The following is a 24,240-nucleotide window of genomic DNA, read 5'->3' on the forward strand; positions in this document are numbered from 1 at the left end:
CAAGCTCCCCAGGTGAGTCTTCTGCAAAGAGAAAACTGTGACGCATGGCCCTAAAGAAATATGCTTTGATTTAAATGTAGAGGAATAAATAATCAACGGTGCATGTGTGGCCCAGTGAGAGACCAAGGAAGTTTCCGAGAGATGTTTTCAAGAAGCAGCTCCGGGTACTCGGCCTTCAGGGACCCACCCCCCTCCTTCTGTTTCCGGGGCAGGAGCACGTACAGGAAGTCATCCTGCGTGTTGCCGTTGAAGGTGCCGCAGAGGCCCACAGTGTCCTCCGCCCATTGCTGGTCCACCTGCAGGTAGAGCCGCAGTCCTTGGCGGTCATAGAGCACCTGCACGCCCACGTTGGTCTTCACCCGCAGGAACATGGAGGACAGCCTCCGGATCTCAAAGGCGTCTGGGCACAGAACCACAATAGGGATGTGGGAAGTTCTGCCAACATGCACCCCACCCCCCGCCACCACCTGCATGGCCCTCGCCGACCCCCATACCCAGCCAGACCAGCCTTCACGCCGGGTGAAGCCCTGCCAAGGCGTTGGCTTGGGAACCCTTTAGGAAATCCCGTTCAGGGATGCAATCAGGACTCGGGGATAACACCATGGCAGCCCTGGCTAAGATGTTGTTGTTGTTTTGTTTTGAACATCAAGTGCCAATTAAAGTTTTGCCTCCATAAGGAACTGATAATATTTCCTTCTGTAGCAAAGGAGAATTCTGTAACTACCCATTTTTCAGTGATCATCAGGAAGCTCACAATATGATTTTAGATTTAATTGTAGCAATTTAAAATTTTTAGATTCAATTGTAATGAATTTTTCACTTTTTGTGACTTGCATTTCTTTGGTCTCTTTATATCCCCTGCATCCCCTCTCCTCTCAGTCTTGAACCCTTATTCTTTTTTTTTTTTCTTTATCATTTTCTCTGGCACTATTTTATTTCTTAACAATTTTGCCATTTTTGTTAGATGTGCTTCCGACAAGATACCACAGATACCTTGCGGAATCAGACAGGATAATAAGTAATTAAAAAACAAATAGGGGCGCCTAGGTGGCTCAGTCGGTTAAGCGTCTGCCTTTGGCTCAGGTCATGTCTTGGCGTCCTGGTACTGAACCATCTGTAGGGCTCCCTGCTCAGTAGGGAGTCTGCTTCTCCCTCTCCCTCTGCCCCTCCCTCTCCTTCTCTCCCTCCCCCCCCATGCGTGTGTGCTCAAGCACGCTCTCTCTCTCTCTCATTCTCTTCTCTCAAATAAATAAAATCTTAAAAAAAAAAAATTAGAATAGGGATGGAAAACAGCCCCATTCATATCCTCATGTTAGGAGAAGCCATCATGCTACTGTAAAGCCTATTGTCATGTTGGGATGGGGACAAAGACCATCTTGCAAGTCCAGAGTCCACGTTCCTGGGACCAAGGTGCCCCTCTGGCCTGATTGACCCAGTATTAGAGAATGTGAGCTCTTGCCCATGTGGCAGTGCCTTTGGCCAGAGGCAGTGCCTGGAAGAAGAGGCCTGGGCAGCTAGCTCCCAGCTAGCTCTCGTCCTCCAAAGCCGTACCATCTGTGTAGGGTGGGGTGACCTTGTACTGGTCAAACAGAAGGACATCCCCCGCTTGGGTCAGGGTCACCTGCCTCCGAGGGTCCTGATGCAGAATCACTGATACTGACTGGACACAGACTCCATCCTGGTTCTGGAGAAAGAGGAAGACAAATGCGGCATAGTTAGTCTGTCTTGCTGGTCCCAACAGAACCCCCAGGAGCAGGGATTCTAGTGCAGTTTGAGGCCAGAGGCAGGCTGAGACAGAGCCCCCAAAAGATATGAGGAGTCCTCTAAACAAATGCCTCATCTGGGAATAGGAAGGCAGAGGCTCCGATTGGAGAAAGTTAGTGGCAGAGCTGGGATAATGCAAATAAAAAGATAGTCAGCTCTTAGACTGTCTATGACACAAAGCAGAGAGAGACCCCCTGGACAGCCCAGAGTCTAGCCTCAGAAACCCTGGCCTCCCCATTCAAGTACAATATAGGACTTTAATTTCATCCTTTTATAGGTATTTATATAGCTCTTTTCATGTGTCACATCCTGCAGGATACCAAGCTCCACTCATAGGCAGGCAGGAAATGAGCTAATACTATCCAGGCCTCAGGTTCTCATCTCTGAAATGGGGAGTAGACATCAGGCCCATTCATACTTCCCTTCCACAAGGAAACATCCACACAACCATACAGCGATGAACATGACAGATATATTCATAGAGAGTACATACTTGTGTGGGACACAGACATTAAACAAGTAATTACAAAGTTGGCTTTTAAATTATTATTGGGATCAGTGCTACAAATAGGTGTAGGGTGCTAGGAAAGCATATAGTGAAGGAACAAGACTTAGTCTGCAGAGGTAGAAAAGGCCATCCTAGGGAAAGATAATGATAATGTAAAAATCATAACAAAACTTTTATTAATGCTACATTTATTATAATAACGGCTAAGTTTAATATAGTTACTATGTTCAGGTACTATTCTAATCTTTTTACATGTATTCACTCAATTCTCATAGCAATCCTATTTAGTAAGTATTACTAACAACCCTATTGTGCAGATCAGAAGACTGAGGCACAGGAAAACGTGACAGGTGAGCTGAGATCTGAAGGATCCATAGAAGGTAGCTGGGCAAAGAGAAAAGGCAAGGAGAGGGACATCCAGGTATAGTGAACAATCTGTACAAAATTCCCCGACACAGGAAGGCATTTAATGCATCCAAGCACGTAAAAAATGACCAGAAGGCCAGTGAGCAAAGTGGTTTAAGATAAGGTTCAAGAAGTAGGCAGGGGCCAGCTTAGGCAGAGCTTTGTAAAATCCTTGGACTTTATCCTAAGTCCAAAGACAGCCAGAGAAAGTATAACCTGAAAGTGATATAATCGAACAGTGAAATAAGGAAAGGATTAGAGCTTGAAACTTTTCAGAAAGGCATTGTACAACAAGCTGCAACCTTCCAAGTTCCTTCCCAAGGAGACTTAAAATCCCTGAAACAGCTCAAAAGCACTGTGTCTAAAACATCACCTTTGTCAAACCCACTCATCCTCTGGTCCCCTCTGGACATGTCATTGGTGCAGGAAGAAAGCCTGCATCCTTTAGTCAAAGTCTTAGGTTCAAGTCTTGATGTCACTGAAAGCTGAGACTTTTTTTTTTTTTTTAAGATTTTATTTGACAGAGACACAGCGACAGAGGGAACACAAGCAGGGGGAGTGGGAGAGGGAGAAGCAGGCTTCCCGCTGAGCAGGGAGCCCAATGTGGGGCTCGATCCCAGGACCCTGGGACCATGACCTGAGCCGAAAGCAGAGGCTTAACAACTGAGCCACGTAGGCGCTTGAAAGCTGAGACTTTAAAGACTTCATTAAACTTCTCTACACCTCAGTTCTCTCCTTCAGGAATAGAGATACAACAGTAGTTGGTTGGTTCTGCCTGGTTTGATACAGATAACAAAAGGGTATGGAATACTCGGGAGGTTGCATTTGTCACAGCCCAGAGAACTTTACAGCATAAAGAGTGAACCCTAATGTGTACAATTAAAAAAAAAATCATGTAGGAGGCCAGAGGGTCCCAGGATGGAATGCAGATTGTGACAAAAGAATCTAACTGTATTACAAATATATAAAACAAACTCACTGAAGGTGTTGACCTAAGTAACTTTGGAAATAAGTGGAGTTTGTAAGACTAAAGGCAAAAGGAACTGTGCATAAGCACTGTACTCTAGTTGATAAAGTTCTTTCCCATGGGTATAAGTTAATAATTCTGGTACTTCTATACATGTATATGGGAATTGAACAATTAGATACATGGATAGTGGATGGTGGAAACCAGATTTCTCACTGTCGGGGTGGGTGTTTACAGATAAGCAAGGGGAGAGGCTAGAATGACCCTTGTGGTAATGGATGAGAGTTGGAACATCAATATGAACTCCTGTCTAGCACACATATAGAGAGCTATATGTGTATATACATTGGCTATACAAGGATATTCATAGGTTATACATATTATTTCCTTTTTTTGTCAGCTGAGAGGGTCTAAAAGAAATGATACCCAGTAGCAATTGAGCACACCCAGTACCCCAGATCTTGGTTTCTAAAACCATTCTCCAATAAAAAGAGCCCAGAGCATCTGATAATATTTTTTTCAGAAATGGCTGATTCTAGGAATGGAACAGGAAATATGCAAGATGAGCCTGGTGCATCTTGTAGGACCATAAATTAAGGCAGTACACACACAGACACACAACAATGGGGGTATGCCAAAGGGACCCAAGAGCCAACTGAAAGACCTGAGGGATGGTCAAGTCAGAAACATTTGAATCACAAAATAAATAAGGAAGTATTGGCTTCTACCCAAAGTATAAAATAAATATCCCTGGGTCCATGCTGACATAAATAAATGACTGAAAGAAAATATGTGAAGGAAAAAAGACAAATCTCCTGTGCAGAAAAATTCCAAATGATGTATGTAGATTCTCTGTCTTCAAGCAGAGGGAGCATAACTTCCCACTCTTTAAGTGTGGGCTGAACATAACGACTTCCTTCCAAAAAGAACAGTATGATAAGGGAGGAAAAGAGGGGTAACTTTACGGTGGAGAAAGTGACAAACACTACCTCAGCCAGATGACCAAGGTCAACCTCCACAGTGATAAACCATGTTGGTATATGCACCCTTGATAAGATGTGATGAAAATAGCAACTTACTTCTTATCTTCCTCCCAAAATCCATAACACCACTCTAACCATGAGAAAAACATCACACAAGTTCCAGTAGAGGGGCATTCTACAAGATATCTGACCAGTACTCCTCAAAACTTTCAAGATCATCATAAATAAAGTCTTAGAAACTGTAACAGCAAGGGGGCGCCTAGGTGGCTCAGCTGGTTGGGCATCCGACTCTTGATTTCTCCTCAGGTCATCAATCATCTCAGGGTGGTGAAATCAAGCCCCACATGGGGCTCCACGCTGGCATGGAGCCTGCTTAAGATTCTCTCTCTCTCTCTCTCTCTCTCTCTCTCTCTCTCTCACCCCCTCTGCCCCTGGCTCATGGGTATGTACTCTCTCTCCTTCCCTCTTGCAAACACACACACACACACACACACACACACACACACACACACACAAAGAAAAGAAAGAAAGAAACTGCAACAGCAAGGAAAAGCCTAGGAGATGTGATGACTAAATGTAATGTGGTATGTTGGAACAGAGAAAAATGATATTAGGTTAAAAAAATAAATAAATAAGGAAATATGAGTAAAGTGCAGACTTTAGTTAATGTACAAATATTGGTTCGTTATTTGTAGCAAATGTACCATACCAATGTATGATGTTAATAATAGGAGAAATTAGGTGTGGGGTATATGGGAACTCTATGTACTATCTTTGCATTTTTCTGTAAAATCTAAAGCTACTCTGAGAAATAAGGTCTACTTGAAAAAATACTTCAAAGGCTGTAAACACTACCCTGATTTTGGGGTGGGTGTATTAAGAGGTTGTGACAGGCTTTCTGGACTTCCAACCTTGGGTCTGGCTCAGCTCCTCCTGCTGGCTGGGAGTTATCAGGAACACCCCAAGCCTCTGTAGGCCTGTCTTATCATATTTTAACTGGGGAGAATAATAATGACTACTACATGGGGGTATTTTGAGCCTTAACCTAGATGTCCTATGCAAATGTGATTAGTCAAAGTTCAAAGTACTGTGCAAATACTTCATCATCATCATCCTCTCTGTTAACATCCTCACCCTACCCCCTTGTGTGCACCCAGGACTGAAGTCACAGCTTCATCTTTGACTCCTCCTGCTTCTCTCCCACACACCCTGCACCTTACCAGTCAGCCAGTTGCCAAGTCCTTCTGCATCTGCCTTAATGTATTCTAGAACATTCCAACCTCATTGCTTTCTTTCATATGACCTGATCCTCCTGGACTGCCCTTCTTCCCCATCCTCAAATATACATATCTTATTTCTATTTATCTTTTTAGGCCCACTTTTTAGGTCATTCAGCTCAAATGCCACCTCTGCCATGAGGCTTTCCCTGATCCTTTCTTCTGACCTGTAGGAATATTTCTTCCTCCACAGAGCTCCCCTCTGACAGCACTGCTCTTGTATCTCATAGTGAAGCACCTGACCTGAGGACATGACTGATTCCCTCATTGGGCTGTGAGCTCCTGGTGGCTAGGACCAGGATCTGACTCATCTGTGTAACCCTCACTGTGCCCTGCAGAGAGCCGGCAGAGGGCTGGCCTTCTACTGGTTCATCAGCGTGGATGAAGTCGCAAGGAGGAGACCTGGCTCACGATAAAAGGAAAGTGCTATCAAGAGGCACTGTTCAGCAGTGAAGCAGGTTACCTCAGGCCGAGGCTGGCTGGCCACCATCCAGAACATGGTAGAGAGGGGGCTGGTAAGAGACCTCCAAGGTCCCATAGCCCCAGGTATTCTAAGACTCTAGAACTTTGTAAATGGGAAGGAGTCCCACTGGGCAGTGTATGTCTGCTTTGCCTTTTCTTTTGCCACCCTCAGGATAAGAGTAACCTGGCTTTTGAGGACAAGTATTCTTCTGATTCAGAGAGCAGCCAAGGGCAGATCCAGGCCATTCTCTGGCAGAGAGAAGGGAGGGGGTCACTCAAGCCTCAAAAGGAAGAAAGCACAGCCCTTTCCCTTGTCCACCGCCCAGCCTAGGTCCCCAGGGCCAGGGATGGGCACCACTAAGCGATGTCTGCTTACCCACTGACATCACTGGGAGAGAAAAGCAGGCAGGGAGGTGGGATTGGGGGTGGCTGCCCTGGCTATGGGTGTGAATCCCTGCTCTATGGTGCAGGAAGGAGCTTGAGTTTAGCGCAGACCAGGGCTTATGGGGTCAGCTCAGTATGGTTGCCTCAGGGAAAAATGCAGTCACTGAGAGAGAAACTCAAAACTACCCCAGACCAGCAAGTTGGCCATTTTCTCAGTTACATTCACAAGTGGCTGACACAGCCCAGGGGTCACCTCCTCTAGGAAGTCTTTCCGGATCCACCCCTCCTCCCACCTGACATCCAGGTAAAGCAACAACAAGGAAAAGCTCCTCCATGGAGACCTACCTTGTAATGTCCATATTGTCCCAGCTGCAATAACATAGTGGATTATGGGGTCACTTATCTGCCTCACCTACCAAACTACAAGGCCTAAGAGGGCAGAGCCAGATCCAATTCATCCCAGTCTCCAAGACCTAGCTTCTGGCACAAACAGATGTTCAGTATTTGCTGAATGAATAAGTGAATGAACAAATGAATACAGAGATGTTGAAGGTACAATCCAAGGAAGCAGAAAAGATTAAGTTGAATTAGACCCATTTTAGAGATTTTTTTAAATAAACACTGAGGCCCAGAAAAGGGAAGTGCCTGTCAGCTAGCAGATGTTCTAGAGACAGAACCTAGTCTCCTGTCCCCTGGCTCTGCCCCAAAAGAATAAACATCAGGGTGAAGGGGCTGTGGAAACCCTGGGGCCCTGCCCCGCGTCCCTCAGCCTCTCTAAGAGGCAGGGAGCAGGGGTGGCTGGCTGGGTTGGGCCTGAGGTCCCCAGCCCTTACCAGGCCACATGGGGCATTCTGCAGCGTCACTGTGAAGGTGCCGGAGGAGCGGCTCTTGGCCAGGATGTACTGACACGTGGCAGGGAACGTGTACCGGCGGCCGTCAAAGGTCGTGAAATGGATGTCGCCAGTCACTGAACACTCGGCTGCGGGGCAGAGAAAAGTGGCTGACACATGGGAGCTGCCCCACGGGGACAGCCTCTGCCCTGCAGGCTCTGAGCATGAGGAAGAGACAGCACCCTGTCCTCAGGAGTTCGGGCAGTGTTTGGAGCCCTGGCCCTCTTTTTGAGGCTCTGGTCACCGGGGGGAAGAAGCCCCCCCCCCCCCCCCCCCAGCCCATCTGAAAGGAGACACAGCCCTGCCCTGGGCATCTCCCCCTGCCAAGAGACCAGGGCCTGAGCTTGGAGACCAGTCTCCGTCCAAGCTCCCCAATCTCAGGAAGGTCCTTAGATAGACCCCCCCCCATAAAAGCCCTTCCTGACAGGGGCTGGAGCAATCCCTAAACCAGGCAAAGCAGCTCTGAGGAAACAAAGTGGGTCAAGCTGGGAACTGCAGGCCTGATCCCCAGAATTTCCTGCCCCAAAAAGCTGTGAGACTAGAGGAAGAGGGTAGAGTGTGAGGCAGGGATCCGACATACCTGGGCAGACAGCTGTGCTGCACACCCACTTGCCTGCAGTGCATGTGCTGAAACACAGAGACCAAGGAGGCAGGGCTCACTTCCCCAGGCCTAGGCTGGAGGATTGCAGGGTCCACAGAGCTCCTGTCCCCTGCCCTCAGTCTTCCCGTCTTTACAATGGGTGGTAGAGATTTCCTCTACCTCCGAGGATTAGCTCAAATGAGATCTCCTGGGACTTAGAGATGCTGAGTGAGTGCCCCCACGTCCCCAGGGCTCCCAGACCCCAGATGGGCAGCCCTGATGGAAAATCCTGGAAATCACCACTGCCCCACCCCCCAGCTGTGGACACAGACCAGGCATTGCAGTCTTCTTTCACCACAGAGCCAGTCGGGTACAGGGTCCCATGGAATTCACAGGGACACTCAGCTGGTGCCACACAGTCCCCGTCCTCAAAGATCAGCCCTACGGTGACAGCAAAGACCCACTTAACTCACCTCCACTCCTGTTGACAGACCATTCGTGGCTGCCCCAGGCCTGGGACAAAGATCCCATCCAAGCTTTCACCACTGAGCCCACTTTCAAGCTTTCTCCTGCATAAATTCTTGGCTCAGGCCAGATCTGAATCCCCTCTGGGCAAATAATCTCACCTCCAGACCTTTGCATAATCTCACCTCACTACCCCAAGCAACCTGCATACTGACTAGCTTCTCTTCTCCACCTCTCAAAAGCCTGTCACTGCATCTAAGACCAGCTTAGGTACCACCTCCTCCAGGAAGCCTTCCCTGACAATCTCTCCCTTCACTGAATTCCTATGTCTCTTCTTGTCTGAACCCCTGAGTGGGTCCTCACTACATTATGCCTTAGACGGGAGTCGTAGGTATATGTATCTTATCACCGCAGCCAGATTCTGACCCCTAAAGTCAATGGCCATATCTCCATACATTTTTATCTCAACTCCTGCCTAGCCAAGTGAGCTGCATACCACAGATGTGCTGCAAATTTATACCACCTAAAAAACGTGGACGAGTGTTTAAGCAAATGCGTGTGTGATAAAAGAACAAATGAATGAATGAATGACTTGTCCTGGTCTACACACCTTAAGAGGTAGGTCCCGATCAAATGAAATACCCTGAAGGACTTCTCAAGAGCCACAGTGCCACTCCCACCCTCACCTCCCTGAAGCCAGTCATCATTTATTCCCTTATTAGTTGTGTGTTCCTTCCTTCACTCATTGAACAAACAGGCACCCTCTGAGCCCCTGCATCATGCTCGTCCGTGCCAGCCCAGGAAGACGCTGCCAGGCACCCGCTCCCCCCACCCCCCCAGCCTACCATCGGGGCAGTAGCAGCCGTCCACACAGGTGATCTCACTGTCCACGCAGGTCGCCCGGGACTGGCAGGAGGCGGGGCAGCAGGCGATGCACTCGTTGTAGGTAAAGGCCTTCTCCTTGCAGTGCACGGCTGCAGGGCAAGGGAGAAGTCCGACCCCGGCTCTGCCAGGACACACCCAGCCCCTACTCCAGGCCTCGGGGTAGGGGGAAGGAGGGCTCTGATCTTCCTGTTTCCCTAGTCCCAGTGGGAACCCTGGGTGACCGGAAAGTTGGCCAGAGCCTGGGAGGCTCTGAGAACCACCCTTAGCTGGCTCTGGGACCCTAGGCCAGGCCCTCCACTCTGCGCCTGTCTGCTCCTCGGTCACAAATGGGGTCTCAGACCCTACAGCTCCGACAACTGTGGTTCTAAGCAGGTCAGGACATTGAGCTGAGGCCCGAAGATGCCACCCAGAGCCCCAGGACAGAGCTCGTGAGAACCCCTCCGTGCCCGCCAGCAGGATGCCCCTACCGCATTGCGGGAGCTGGGCCCTCCAGTCCTGCAGGGGCCGCCCCGCCTGGGCACACGCTCGGGCGTACTCTGCCAGCGCCCGGCACCAGGTGGCTTCGTCGCCCACCGACCTGTGCAGGGAAACCAAGGGTCACACCAGAGCCCTACCTGCCACCTGCCCTCCAGCACCCTCTAGAGACTTCCAGGGCTCAGGGCACCCCTCCGTGTCACGCAGCTAGGAAAGGGAGACTGGGAAGGTATCCACGCATATACAGATGGAGGCAGGACACCTGGGTTCTAGTCCCAACATTGCCATTGACTTGTGTGACCCTGAGGGCGTCGGTCCCCATTTCTGGGCTTCAGAGAATAGGGAAGCTCTGTCCCACCTATGCAGATAAGAATTTCTGAGCTTTGGGAAGCATATCTGTCAGGGCCTGGGGTTATCAGGCTCAGTGACCCACATGCTGAGCTTCCCCTGCCCCCCTGCCCCCGCAGTACCAGGACAGGTCTCCCCACAACCCCGTCCCAGCTGCTCTACGGGCTGCCTACTCACTGGCAGAGGTCACTGGTACAGCTGGCTGTGAAGGGCAGAGGGCTGACGTAGGCATGGCAGGCATCAAAGGGGGGCCGCAACAGTGCCTCACACCGGTCGTACACACCCTGGGGAAAGGGCCAGGAGCCAGAGCCGGGGGCTGGCAAAGCCACATACAGCCCTGACTTCACCAGCCCCCACACCGAACCCCCATTTGAGCTCAAGAGAGAGAGAGAATGGTGGAGGAAAAAGGGGCGGGGCCATAGGCACAGACAAGCCTGGGCCCCTGCAGCCAGTGATTCCTAGGAGGGGGGCAGGAAATGAACCTACGCCAGACACTAGGATGGGTGCGGGGAGGCACTCTCCCCAGGGTCCAGACCTGCATGGTTCCCGGGCTCTGCTGCAGACACGGTGGGCGAGGCAGGGACGGAGTTGTAGGCCCTGGAGGCTGGTTGGGGGCCTGCTCTTGCCAGCTCTGCCCAAACTCAGCCACATCGTCAGTCAGCTTCCCTGGGGGGGGAGAACCAGCATGACCACAGGAGGAAGAATCCAGTTGAAGAATCCAGCCTCCTGGCTCCCATCCCAGTCTGCATTTCCCAAAGGGACCACTCTCCTGAAAAAGCTGGTGATAACAGGCAATAGAACCTGTTGTAGCTCCCTACTGCTCCAAACTCGGGGGGACACAACACCATGCAATCAAAAGACAACTAGTACGTGAGCCTGGACAAGCTCCTGCCCCTCCCCGAGCCTCAATTCTCCCACATGTGAAATAGGGCAAGTAGCCCCCCATGAGATTATTGCAAAGACTGTATGTTAAGTGTTCGGTATGCTGTGGGTGCTCAAAGGGATCACTTCTCTTCTTCCGGCCAGAGTCGCCGTGACTCGGCCCTGTATGCTTCCCTCTTACTTCTTACCAGTGCTCCATAGGTACCTTCAGCTCCCAGGGGGCCCCTTCTCTGGCCTTCTGCTTCCTGCCCCTGGAACATACTCATCTTGCAGGGTCAGTCCCATCTAGCAAAGTGCCCTTTAGATCCTCACACAACCCTAGCAGGGATTCTCATTATGTCTGTTTTACAGACCAGGAAACTGAGTTTGAGTGCTCACGCTACTGAGGCCACACACTGGGTAGGAAGGGGTCCCTGGCCTCCCGCTGGGTCTTCAGTACCATGACCCCAGGGTTCTGCCCCAAGGCTTCTCCCGCCCCACCCAGGCTGGCCCGTCCCCCACCTCCACCCGAAGCCCTCGGGGGCCACTTGCCCTGCACCTCACCATAGCTGGTCACCAGATCATCCTGGGGGTCGGCATTGTTGTTCCCACACAGCCCATGAGTCCAGCCCAGGAACTCTGGGCTCATTTTGATGTAGACGGCCGAGGCACCGTCCCAGGCCAGAGTGAAGGCTGACTGATGCCGCACAAGGATGTAGCCAGCAAGCCGCTGCAGACGCACGCTCCCCATCACCTGTGGTAGTTGGACCCTGCAGGGCATGGCCCAGAGCTTCAGGCCATTCACACCCCCTCCGCTCATCCAGTCCCTTCCCCAAAGGACCTGCCGTCCCCTACCCGCAGGACCCATCCTGTACCCAGCACCTGCCTCCTCCACACGCCACTGCTACCATGGGCTCTGAGGTGAGGCCCCCCTTTCCCTCCCCGTGACTTCCCCAGTATCTGAAGTCCACCATTAGAGGGGGATTCTTTTGTCTTTGGAGTTTAAAACTTGCTTTTAAAATTGCAATTTCCCCGGCAGGGATAAATCTTAGAGTGTCTGAAACTGCTAGCTCCTTGCTCCTAGACGGGAGAAATGGTATAAGCAGACACTGACTCGGTTTGGTTTTGTGCGGGGGGAGCCAGAAAGGGGTAGGAAGAGAAGAAAGCTGAGGGATAAGGAAAACTGGGAGTGGAAGAAAAGAGGCAGGGCCAGAGCAGTCCCTACCACATTCCCAGTTTTACTGGGACAGGGTCTCCTAGCCTGTTTGGAATTTGGCAACTTTCAATCCACCTGAAAATCAGGAAAAAAAAAAAGGGTCTAACTGGCCAAAACTGGTACCCAAAGATCCATATAACAATCTTTTCTTCACAGGAGAAACCCTTGAGTTTTCAATTTTACACTCAGCCCCAGAACACTTGGTTACCCAGTTTCCAGATCTGAAGCAGGACATGAGAACGGGAGAAGGGTCCTCGCAGGACGACCCCTTCCCCCAACCCAGTAGCAGTGTGAAGTGACAGCAGACCGCAAGGGAAGGAAAGGACAGTGAAGACAAGATACAGGAAAGATTTCAGAAGAACCACAGTCTGGGCCATGTGGTGTGGGGGCCAAGAGTCCTCATTCCCCTGGTCCCAGGCGTCCCTGATGTCCCAGCAAGATAAGCGACATTCAAATGACCCTTTGTCATCAGAAAAGGGGACAGTGTGCTCAATATCTGCTCTGAGGAGGCTTGAACTGTGTATGATCCATTCAGAAGATTCCCTCGAAATTGTGAAAGAAAAAAAAGTAAGCATGCTTGTAGTGGTATGCTCTCAACTATCTGGAAAATTCTACTATTGGCCTGAATACCCACTGTCTGGAAACCCACAATGCCTTGAGAGTCTCAGAAAATCTTGAGGGACTCATCTTTCTGCAAACCCAGCTGACAAGAAACCCAGCTGGCCTGCCAGTAGGTTGCTGCCCTGATGGTGGAAACTCTGCTGTTTGCCCCCAGAAAACAGTTTTCTTCAGGCTTTAGAAGGAAGGTGCTCACCATCCCCCGCCACCAGTGCCAGGGAGCAGGAGAGCTCAGGGCCGGGGTTATAGTTACCTCACGCCTCCGTGGGTGACCTCTTCGGCCAGACGGATCTCCTGCTCCCCCGCAAAGAAGAGGCTGACAGACCTGGAGCAGGTGTAGGGGGAGGAGCCGCACTGCGGGTCGTTGTGCACCTGATTGGGGGGGTTCAGAGGCCACTGTGCAGGGTTCCTGCCACAGACCTGGCCCTGAGCTTCTGTCCTGAGCCCAGTGACACCCTGTGAAGTTCCCGCTTCATGCCGATCCCCTGCCCTCCCCATGCCAAGCACCTTTTCCTCTGTGATGTCTTGATGCCTCCCAGTCCCCACAACCCCACAGGAGGACAGAGCTATGATGATCTGCACTTCCCGGAGGAGGCAACGGATACTCCGAGAGGTGAAGTGATGAAGGTCACACACACACACACACACACACACACACACACGCAGCCAGGATTCCTACCTAGAACTGAAGGCTAAATTTCAGGGGTCTTTCCAGGACATTGTGTTGTCTCCCTATTTCTGCATTTTTCATTTTGCAAACCAGGTTATCTCATCAGATTCAAAGCCAAGGTATACACTCACACCTTCTGACACACAGAACACAAACACACACACCCCTCATAGATTCACTGAGCACTCTCAGTGCACACACGATAAACACACACTCCTACCATGACCCTGGCAGGCACGGTCTAGTCCTTCCCTGCACACCCAGCACGTGTGTCACTCCTGTCACAGACGCATCTCCTCTGTCCCCTCCTCAGACAGAACCCTCAACTCAAAGCCAGAAGCCTCAAGAGAGGGAGGAGAACTGAGGCTCCCGGGACTTAGGGAAAATGCTTCTCTTCCCAGTGTAGAAACCCTTCCACTAGATTACTGTTAAACGTGTTTAAGCAGGCTGGAGTCACGTCAGCTGAAAGTGGGGTCTGTGAAAGCCACCCCACAGGCTAATCAAATTTTTCAAACTTCAGATCATAACCGACAGGAAGAAATATAAATATATACATATATAAATAAAAAAAAATTTTACAAAATAGTATTTACCCCTATTAATGTGTAATGCATCCACATTATGTTTTCTATTCTCTTTGGGTTTTTTTCTTCCTTCCTTCCTTCCTTCCTTCCTCCCATCCTCCCTTCCTCCCTTCCTCCCTTTCTTTCTTTCTTTCTTTCGGTGGGGGGGTGCTGTTTCTAACTCATTAACTTTATTTCATAATCCATGAATGCGTGGCACCCCATTAGTCTAAGTAATCATAACATATCCATCATGAAATGACTGTCATGAAAAACCCTAATGTGTGAGATGCTGAGGCAGAGAGGGCAGAGTTGGGTCAGCCCATCTGGGGCATGGCCCATAGGGCAGCTCCTTGGCAGGTCTATGCTTGAGATGGATGGACATGCCTGCTGGCAGAAGGGTGACACTGAGCACTAGGATCTCCCCAAACTCCCAAGCCCTGGCCCTAACTCAGTCTTACCCAAGGTGCTCCTCAGCAGAGCTCACTCCCCATGCAGACTTTTCTCCAGATGGAGGTGTACTGACCCCCACTCAACACCCGGGGTAAGCATGGAAATCAGATCTACCTGACAGTGTCTCACACATATGTTCATAGACAGGACAAACTTGTACTGAGGACTAATCTGGGTCCTGGGAACACCAGATGGAAAGACATGGTCCCTGCCCGGAAAGCTTCTATCTGGCAGAAAAGACCAACCTGGGAAAAGACTTTGTAAGAGACACGCACTGACTGTGCCGCAGTGCAGAACGTTGGTTACATAGGAAGGAGCCCCTGAGCCAGCTCAGGAGGTCAGGGCATCCAGGGGGGCTGCTTAGAAGAGGTAACCCTGAATTGAGTCATCCAGGACCTCTACTATTTCCTCAGAAGCACAATGCTCTTTGTTATCGCAGGTCCTTAGCACCCAAATTCCCCTTACCTAGAATGTTCTCATGTCTACCCCTCACCCCTGTGACCCTTCACTTGGCTAACTCCAATTCATTTACAGATCTCAACTTCAATGTCACTTCCTCCAGGAAGTCTTCCCTGATCATCATCTTTCCCAATAAACAAAGTTAGGTTTCCACCACATGCTCTTCTAACATTTGGCATTTCTCCTCTGAAGCACTCAGTTGCCCTTGAAATGATTCATTTGATTTGATGTCTGCTTTCCCCAGTAGACAGTAAGCTCCACGAGGACAGAGACCGCATCTGTGTTATTGTCCACAGGGCCACCACCAAGCCTTGTGCCACGGAGAGTACAGGTATGTACCTAATACTTAATGATGAGTGACTAAATCAATGACTGGCCAGGGGCAACCAAGAGTGAGTGAGTGAGAGAGAACTGTGGAGTCCCCAGCTCCTTGCAGGTGTAGACTCTCTAACTATGACAAGCAGAGCCTTGGCCAGCACAACCTCCAGAGCCTCGTGGGACCTTCCTAGATTGGCAGGGTAGGGAAGCCCTCACCTGGACTGAGAAGGTCTGTCCCTCAGGCTCATGGCGCCCCACCAGGGTGTAGCTGCCCTTCCCAGAGAGGTAGTAGTAGAGACCATCAAAAGTCTCCACATGGTGCTGTCCCCATGCCCGGCAGATGCTGTCACGCTCAGGGCCGGTGTTGTACACTGTGCCAGAGAAAAGAGAACCTGCTTGCGCAGCTGCAGTGGGTCTCACGCCAGAGGCTAGCAGGGCCACCCCCCCCACCGCTGCCTCCCCAGCCCAGGACCCCCAGGCCTCAGGCCCACAAGCTTTCCCTGTACCCGTGGCCCCCGGGGTGGGACAGAGCTCAGACCCACCCATCTGGCAGCGTGGCCCGGTGGCATTGAAGCGTCTGCAGTCACAGAAGGCTGGGTACACACACTCGCCCCCGTTGAAGCAGGAGAACAAGTCTGCAGGGGAGACACGGATGGCGCCTCCCCATTGAGCCAGGCTGGGCAGAACCCCGGGACACAGGGTCTTCCTCATGCCAGGGCACCAGACCCAGCCCTTCCAGAGCTACACGGAACTCAGATCCCCACCACAGGTAGCCCCAACATTCCTCAGTAGTAGCCTAATTGCGGTACAAGTAGGGTGCCTCAGACCTGGCTGCCTGGCTCCCTCCCTGACCGACAGGCAGCGTGGGGTCTCAGAGTACCTGTCCTCAGTGTGCATCAAGTGGCCCCCAGGCCAGCCCGACCTGGGCCTTCAGCAACCTCTGCTGAAAGTTCCTGGCCGCCAGACAAGGCAGACTGTGAATATGGAGCATGTGGGGTGAGTAGGGAGACTGCCCAGAGATCTTCAAGGACCATTCTTCCTCACTGTTCCTTAAGCTAAGGGGAAGAGGCCTAAGCCTGACCCAGGGAGGGGGACATGCCTCACATTTAGAATACAGTAGACAGAAAGGCCACAGAGCACAGAGCACGAGAAGACAAAGTGGGGCAGAGTGTGGTGAGGGAAGGAGCCAAGATGCAAGAGAAGGGGCCATGGACACAGGACAGGGTGAGGGGAGAAGCCGCGGACACAGGACAGGGTGAGGGGAGAGGCCACGGACACAGGGTGACGCAGAGGGAAAACAACCACTAAACAAGGAAGCCCAGTCTCACTGGTTCAGACAGAGTGAGAGGGAAAAGCCACAGGGCCATGGTCAAAAGAACAGGACACCGGAGAGGAAGCTCTCCTCAGCCGGGAAGGAGAAAGCAAAATAGAGTTGGAGGCCAGGGCTGGGGAAGGCAGAAAGAGACCCCTTGCAGGACACAGAGATCACAGGAGGCCCCGAGGGAAGCCTGGCCTGCCCTCACAGCTTCTCTGAGGGCCAGGGCCCTCCCATGGGCCACAGGGAGGGGGCCACTTACAAGATGGAGCACATCTGGCCCGATGGAGACGCCTTTCCCAGGAAGACATGGCCAAGGAGTCCAGGACTTCAGCCTCCTTTTAGAGACAGAAGGAAGAGAACTCGGTCAGGGAGGGACTTCCTAAAGGTTATGGCCCTTCCTGTCCGTCACCTGGAAGAGGGAGGCCCCCAGCCACTCCACCTGCCCAGGCCCACCTCTGAGAGGTCTGGGAGAATTTTCAGGCTTGCCCTAGAGGAGTGAAGGCTGGTTTTTACCCTCCAAAGTGGCATCTCGGTGGTCTGAGCACATTCCCTCCCCTCCATGCTCCAATATCCCCTCAGCCTCCCCTCCCCCCCTTCCCTCCCTAGTACACTTTAGAGTCCCCCACAGCCCAACACAAAACCCCCTTATCTGGAGAATAAATATGTTTCCTCCTCACCACAGAAACCACGCAAGGCAGGCCTAGGAAACAAAGGCAGCCCCTTGCCCCAAGGCAGGGGAGCATCTCACCCCACCCCCCACCCCAACCTTCCTCAGAGGTCACCATCCACAGTCCTCAGAACTCAGCTCCACGCCAGGACTCTCCCTGATACCACAAATCTGAGGAGGACACAGGCAAAGTGAGCTGAGAAATCCTATCTTCCAGACCAGAAATCCCAACATGTGGTCTCTCCATATACAAACCATCTGAAATTAGAACTGTCCTGAACATCAGGTGTGTCCAGTCACCACACAGCTAACTGACTTGGATACCTGACCTCTCGGGACCCTAGTCTGAGGTGGCTCATATCACCTGGGACTGGGGTCCATAGCACGACAAGCCCCTCCCCTCTCAGAGCCCCAGCCTCTGCATTTGTATAGCTTCCCAGTGTAAATGGGACAAAGTCCCAGGCCTCAGGGAGCTCGTGTTCTTGTTCACAGGGCCAACAAGGCACCAACTACACTGTGGGTATGTCTCATGTGTCTTCCTCCCTCACTGTCATCTCTGCATCCTCAGGCAGAATCCCCAGCCTCCAGCCAAGGACTTGGAACGTGGAGAGGATTCAGAACCCTTGGTCCCTGGAGCCCAACCTCAGGTCTTTGCCCCTCCTTGGCAGGCCCAGTCTCTCCACCTCATCCCCGGGTGCTCACTGCCTCCCTTTTCACTGTCCTGCTGAGCCCTGGGAGGTCACTGGCCCCTCCTGGGCCTTGTCCCACTTTGGCCCCTGGTTCTTGGGTCCTCCCCAGCTCTCCTTACCCTGCATACCCAGCCTGAGCCCCAGGAGTCAGGCTTCCCACCCTGGTTGTAATCGATCTCATGGGGCCTCAGAGACCATGGGAAAAAACGATCACTTTGCATCCCATAGGCCCCAAAGAGCTCTTAATGAAACCTAGTCTTTGTGTCTCTCCACTCCTCGCCCCCACCTCAGATGTGGCTTCTGAGATCGGTGTTAACGAGGGCAAGATAGCGCTGCAGAGTCAAGGCCATTTTCTGGAGAAATTTTTAAATCCTGCCCAAATGATTCGTCTTCAGTATAGATCAGAAGTTCTTAGTCATTTCAGTGCTAAGAACCTCTCTGATAATCGAGCAAAGCCTATTGACCCATTCTCAGAATAATGTTAATAAATACATAAAATAAAACATAAGGTGACAAAGGATATCTATTATATTGCAATATAGTTATGAAAATATTTCATAAAAATGCATGATTTAGTAATATTTGTGCTTATAACTACATTAAATAGCAAGATCTAGCAGCGGATCTTATCACTGCCAGTGTTTTGAGGTAGTGAGTATAAATGAGATCTAGAAATACCAACAAGTGTAAGGTGATATGACAATATCTGTGATTTCTCCTGGTGACCAGTCACAGACACTCCTACTGCTGTATTGTGGTTTGTAGCCTATCGGCATAATTAAAGGGAAGACTAAATTTCAGTGAAATTGAGGTTCCTGTAAATAACAATGCATCCCCCCCCCCCCCGGTCTATATCATCATTTCTCTGGAGAATGGCTGTGTTCTGTAAGAATGTGGCAGCACTGAAATGAAGGTTGGTTAGCTGCTGGTCTGAGACCCTCACCCTTACAGATAAGATTATTCCAGGCAGAAGCCCTCAAAGGATCCTCAGGTTCACTTTCTAGCTAATGACCTCCTTCCCCCACGCCTACTCCAGGGGCTTTAAAGGAAGGCCATTCCAACCCCTTATTTGATCTAAGGAGTAATGTGAGAAACCTACTGGGGTTGTCTGCTCCAGATGCTTCCCCAGGGGAAAGGGAGGGAAGCCTACCCTGGAATCCAGCAAGGAAGGAATCCTGCCAGGGGAATGGGTCATTTTCCACCAAAACGCAGGGATTCCTGGAGGCCTGTGAGGCATTTATGTTGTGGGGCAACAGGCTGGCCCCACCAGTAGACCTTGTTTCACCTGCGTCCTGGGGGCCCCAACAGGTCACCCACCTACCTCGATTTCATCATATATAAAAAGAGTAACAGGGCGCCTGGGTGGCTCAGTCAGTTAAGCGTCCGACTCTTGATTTCAGCTCAGGTCGTGATCTCAGGGTTGTGAGATGGAGCCCCTTGATGGGCTGTCTGCTTCTCTCACTCTCCCTCTGCCCCTCCCCAACCTTCTCTCTCAAATAAATAAATAAATCTTTAAAAACGAACAAACAAACATTTTCTTTCAACTCAAACTTGCATCTGACTGTGATTCTAAAACTTGGGGCCTGGAAAAGTGGGCAAACAAGAAATAAAAAGCCTAGCTAATCTACCCCTTATAGAATAAGCATATCCTCCTCCTGCCTTGGGGTCTTCATACCTATTTCCAAAGGGCAGGTATTTGGGGCACATTGTTTTCTATTATAAATGATACTTCCCAACCTGCTGGCACAAGGAGCTGCCCAGAGCTGATCGCTGGGGCCAGGATGCATGAGTTGAGGCTCAGGATACTCTGGGGGATCTGGCTGTGGGTGGGTCGGTTTTGTAACATATCTGTAACATGTTGTAGAAAAGACAAAGTGCAGGACATGACTGGAAAGAGAACCCGAGTCACCTGATCCAGAAACCAAAGAAATCTGGCAAAGGCAGCAAAAAAACTACCACCTCTCCTGAAAGCAGGGAGGACCTCAGGAAGGTAGGCAACAGGGAATGGTGCAGACTCAGAGGGTAATAGTTTGGGGCTCTCCTTCCCAACCAGCCTTCCTCACAAAGCCCACCAAGTGGCCCCATTTTTGTCTCTCCTCTCAAAGTACCCTTGCCGGAGCACTGCTCCAGGTATGGAGTGGGGCCTCTTATGGGGTTTTGTACCTTCCCAGACCAAGCAGGTAAGAGAGAACTCCATTCACCTAAACCCTCACCTTCATGCTTTCACCCCAGGGCACGGGAGAGTTCCGCTATGTCCTGATCGCATCGTAGTGCCCTCCTCCCCAAATAAAACAAAACAAAAATAAAACCAAACTGAACCGACTACGGGGTCCCAAGAGATTAGTTAAGTGGGAATACAAGTGTCCCATGAATTTGCATACTTCAGACATATACTAGGAACACTGGTCCCTTTCAAATAACTGCAGAGACAACCTTCCTGCAACCTACAGAGCTCCCGGTCAGCCCCAGTCCCAGACAGAAACAAGCCCCCCCGCCCCCTCCCCGTGAAGCCCCCCTTCCAGGCCTCCCCTCACCTGGCTTCCCATGACTGTTGTAGCATCCTCTATGGCAAGGGTCACCTGCTGATGTCTGTGGCTAGATGAGAAAGAAGCCTAGCGTGGGGGAGGGGATAGGAGGATAGGGGGAGGGGCCATGCCTCCCCACCACCCCAAGTGCACCCCACCCTCAGTGCTAAAACCCTGGGGTCATCCACACTAGAAATAAAGATGGGAGCCATGGGTGGGGCAGCCACAAGCTTGCACCTACTCACCTGGGATCCTGGGCTGGCTCAGGCTGCTGCAGTTCTGCATTGTCCTGGGGTGTGGATGCTGGGCCTGGGGAGGAGGATTGCTCTCCACTCAAGCCAGGCCTCCCTTTGTTGGGTCTCCCACCACCTGTGCCCCACCTGCTAGGAAGCTTCCTCTTCATCCCCCCATTCTCACTCCCTACATAGACTTCAATCCTTTCTCCTCCTTTCTGGTGACCTCTCCAACAGGGGTCTCCCTCTTTCCTCCTACTCTCTGTGCCCCAGTTCTCTCTAGCTCCCCACCTTCGATCTCTTCCACGCTGCCTAGCTTGGGACCCATTCCCCCGGCTGTCCTCGCTGGCCTCTTTTTCCTTCTGCGCCCCCTCTGGTCCTCTCCTTGGCTGTCGCCCTGCCCTCCCTCAAACCTCTTTTTCCTCCCTCTCTAGAACCTGCCCGGCTGGCCCGTTCCCCTAAACATTCCTCCAGCTCCTGGTCTCCCCTAGTCCACACCCCTCTCACCGAGAGACTGCACCCGCAGGGACTGGCCGGCCGGCTCACCCCCGGGCAGCCAGACACAGGCCAGAAGCAGGCAGAGCGCCGGCGTGGGGGCGCGCGGGGCCGGGGACCCCATGGGGCTCACGGAAACTGGGAAGCCTGGGCTCAGGGCCGGGGGCCCGAGTGCTTGTCCCTGTGGCCGCAGGGTCACACCTCCACTCTGCGGCCGCGGTCCCTTTGGCTCTCTGGCCCCGGCTCCCTCGGCCCCTCCTCCCAGGCGCTTGGCTCCTCCCTGAGCTAGGGTGACAGGACTGCCCAGCTCATTACCATAACTTAGGCGCCGGAGCATGGCCCAGCCTTTGCCCCTCTCAACCTGTGCCGCCCCTCCCCAGAGGGGCTGGATTCAGATCACTGGGCCCTAAGTACCCTGGGGGAGCAACGAGGTACACAGTGCAGCCCCCAACATCCCTCACTCCTCAAAGATCCCCAACTTAGAAGCCTGGGTCTTGGAAGGCCCTTCCACCAGACACCCAAGATGCTTGTGTGAGTCTGGCCTTCCACTCTCCTTTCACAGAGGCCCTGGGACATGCCACTCAGTGGTCAGTTGTCAGTGGCAGAACCAAGGCTTAAGTCTGCAGAATCCTGGTCTGTGCTCCCACCACTCAGCACTACAGCTTCTGGGGCCCCAAGGCCCTACTCTACCCCCAGTTTTGAGCACCTCTAGGGAATGGACCGTGACTTAGTCCTCTGCACGTCCAGCACTAGTTCAGGCCCTGGCTCAAAAGTGTTGACTGAATGACAGAAGTGCGTCACACTCCCAAATTCCGGCTCCCCTCACGACCAGACTTTAACCACAACAGCAGCAAGAACAACAAAACAAACAACAACAACAAAACCAACCAACAAACAAAGACCACTTCAATTCTGTGAACAAGATACACCCCCTGACCAGGAGGAATGTTTTAATGCTGGAACCGTGGGCTTGGAAGCCTTGGGAACCTGTGCAGGATTCTCTTGGCCACTTAAGTGTTGGAACACCAACCGGATGCAAGCCTTGCAGATAATTATGAGATGATGGTGATGATGATGGCGGTGGCCCCAGGAGACCCCTAGGCAGGGATATAGACTTAGAATGCATTCATTCATTCATCCATTCAACAAATTTGTTGAGCATCTATTTCTTACCACAGAGTGTTCTGGGAATACAGTGGTAGATAAAGCACACATCCCCACACAGAGTATTTGATATGCATCGATGAGAGGAAGGGGAGGGAGTCAAGGATGGAACCCTTGTTAGGGAATAGATGAAGGCAGGGGAAGCTTGAAAAGGAACATTCATGGGAGAGGAGAGCGAGGCCTCAGTGCTGTCCTCAAAACATTTAAAGGAGAGAGTCTGTGGGGGTGCTGGTCATGGAAAAGGATTGAGGTGGCCATGGACTGCATTCCCCTTTTAAGGCCATTTGCCACTCTGCCTGGATCCTAACTGTGATGTAACAGCCATATGACTTAGTAAAGAGATGTAGAGAATCAACAAAGAAAGCTGGAGGGGGGATATATTTTGAGTGTCTTTCCTGGACCTTTGAAAATCCCACAAGTCTTCCCCTTTTATCTCGACTTAACTAGTTAATACTAAGGTGAGAACATGGATAATATTTTAAGGTAAGAACCTTAAAGAACCTCCAGGAAGGATTTACATCCTAAACTAGGCAATAATTTAGCCCCAATAAAAATAAGTCTATTGGCAAAATTCCAGCTATTGGGGGATAAGATAAGATGAAAAGGAGGGGGGTCTTTAGGTGTTCCTGAAGTTAGTTTTCAGTGGTTCACTATTTTGGGTTGCTGTCCATCTCCCTGTCCCTTGTCCCCTGACATGGTGCAAACAGGTCAGGGCCCCACCCTGGGTTAAATCCAGGCACTAGCTCCATGATTGAAGGTCCCACTCTCTCCCATTCACACCTATTTTTATCATCCCTCTTCTGACCCCCTCTTCCCTCTCAGTCTGTCCCAGGCTTGATTCATCATTGTTTCACACCCCAGCACTAGACCTAGGAGTTGAACAAACTCTGGTTGAATTGAATCAAATGAACCAAATGGGGTCTGGGCCCTGGGTAAATGTCAGCAGTAAATCAGGTTGTCCCTGCCAGGCCCTTCCACGCCTGTGTGTGTGTGTGTGTGTGTGTGTGTGTGTGCTTGGAGTGGGATTGGGCTAGGGAGGTGGGAGGGGGGGACGTCGGTTCCGGAGGGACACTGCCTGCCACCCACTGGTTCAGGCTTCTGTGGATGTACGACACAGCCTCAAGGAATTCACAGATCAAAGATTTCTTCCGACTGGGAAGAAGCCCATGGAGAAGGCCATTATAGAATGTACTCTGGAGGTGAGATGGCCGGCAGGGGGCGAAAGCCTCAGGAGCGCGCAAATGGGCCTCTATTTGTGCATCCATAGTTATCCCTACCCACCGTTGTGAGAATCTCGGGACCTCCTCAAAAAAGTATTCCGACCCCCACAAAAAAGTCTCAAACCTCCTGCCCACGCCTCCCGAGATCCTCTCCCTCAACCGCCTGTGTCTGGGGATCATTCCAAAGGGAGCGCCCGCCTGGAGTCCAATCACCGCCACCCCACCACCACCACATACACGCACTCCAGGCCCTTTGCTCCGGCGTTGTCGGTGGGAGGTGACAAGCTTCAGTACCGGAGTCTCGGGCCTCCCAGCAGCCCCGCCCCAGGCCCCGCCCCCACCGCTCCCAGGCCCCGCCCCCACCGCTCCCAGGCCCCGC

At 51.5% G+C, this 24,240-nt stretch overlaps 1 protein-coding gene across 1 annotated transcript in view; it reads right to left on the reverse strand.

Moving 5' to 3' along the window:
- Positions 1 to 21,601, reverse strand: part of OTOG (otogelin) — an 85,365-nt gene extending 63,764 nt beyond the window's left edge. The window contains exons 1-17 of the mRNA XM_021685793.1: positions 21,490 to 21,601; positions 20,995 to 21,052; positions 20,759 to 20,819; positions 17,128 to 17,203; positions 16,093 to 16,185; positions 15,767 to 15,921; positions 13,341 to 13,459; positions 11,818 to 12,023; positions 10,928 to 11,058; positions 10,570 to 10,676; positions 10,038 to 10,147; positions 9,531 to 9,659; positions 8,553 to 8,661; positions 8,221 to 8,267; positions 7,584 to 7,729; positions 1,552 to 1,684; positions 223 to 400 (exon numbers count right to left, since the gene is read on the reverse strand). Of these exons, the coding sequence (XP_021541468.1) occupies positions 223 to 400; positions 1,552 to 1,684; positions 7,584 to 7,729; positions 8,221 to 8,267; positions 8,553 to 8,661; positions 9,531 to 9,659; positions 10,038 to 10,147; positions 10,570 to 10,676; positions 10,928 to 11,058; positions 11,818 to 12,023; positions 13,341 to 13,459; positions 15,767 to 15,921; positions 16,093 to 16,185; positions 17,128 to 17,203; positions 20,759 to 20,819; positions 20,995 to 21,052; positions 21,490 to 21,601 (1,970 nt within the window). The remainder of the gene's footprint in view (positions 1 to 222; positions 401 to 1,551; positions 1,685 to 7,583; positions 7,730 to 8,220; positions 8,268 to 8,552; positions 8,662 to 9,530; positions 9,660 to 10,037; positions 10,148 to 10,569; positions 10,677 to 10,927; positions 11,059 to 11,817; positions 12,024 to 13,340; positions 13,460 to 15,766; positions 15,922 to 16,092; positions 16,186 to 17,127; positions 17,204 to 20,758; positions 20,820 to 20,994; positions 21,053 to 21,489) is intronic.
- Between the last annotated feature and the right edge of the window lie 2,639 nt (positions 21,602 to 24,240).

Source organism: Neomonachus schauinslandi, chromosome 11 (assembly GCF_002201575.2).
Source record: "Neomonachus schauinslandi chromosome 11, ASM220157v2, whole genome shotgun sequence".
Taxonomy (NCBI): Eukaryota; Metazoa; Chordata; class Mammalia; order Carnivora; family Phocidae; genus Neomonachus; species Neomonachus schauinslandi.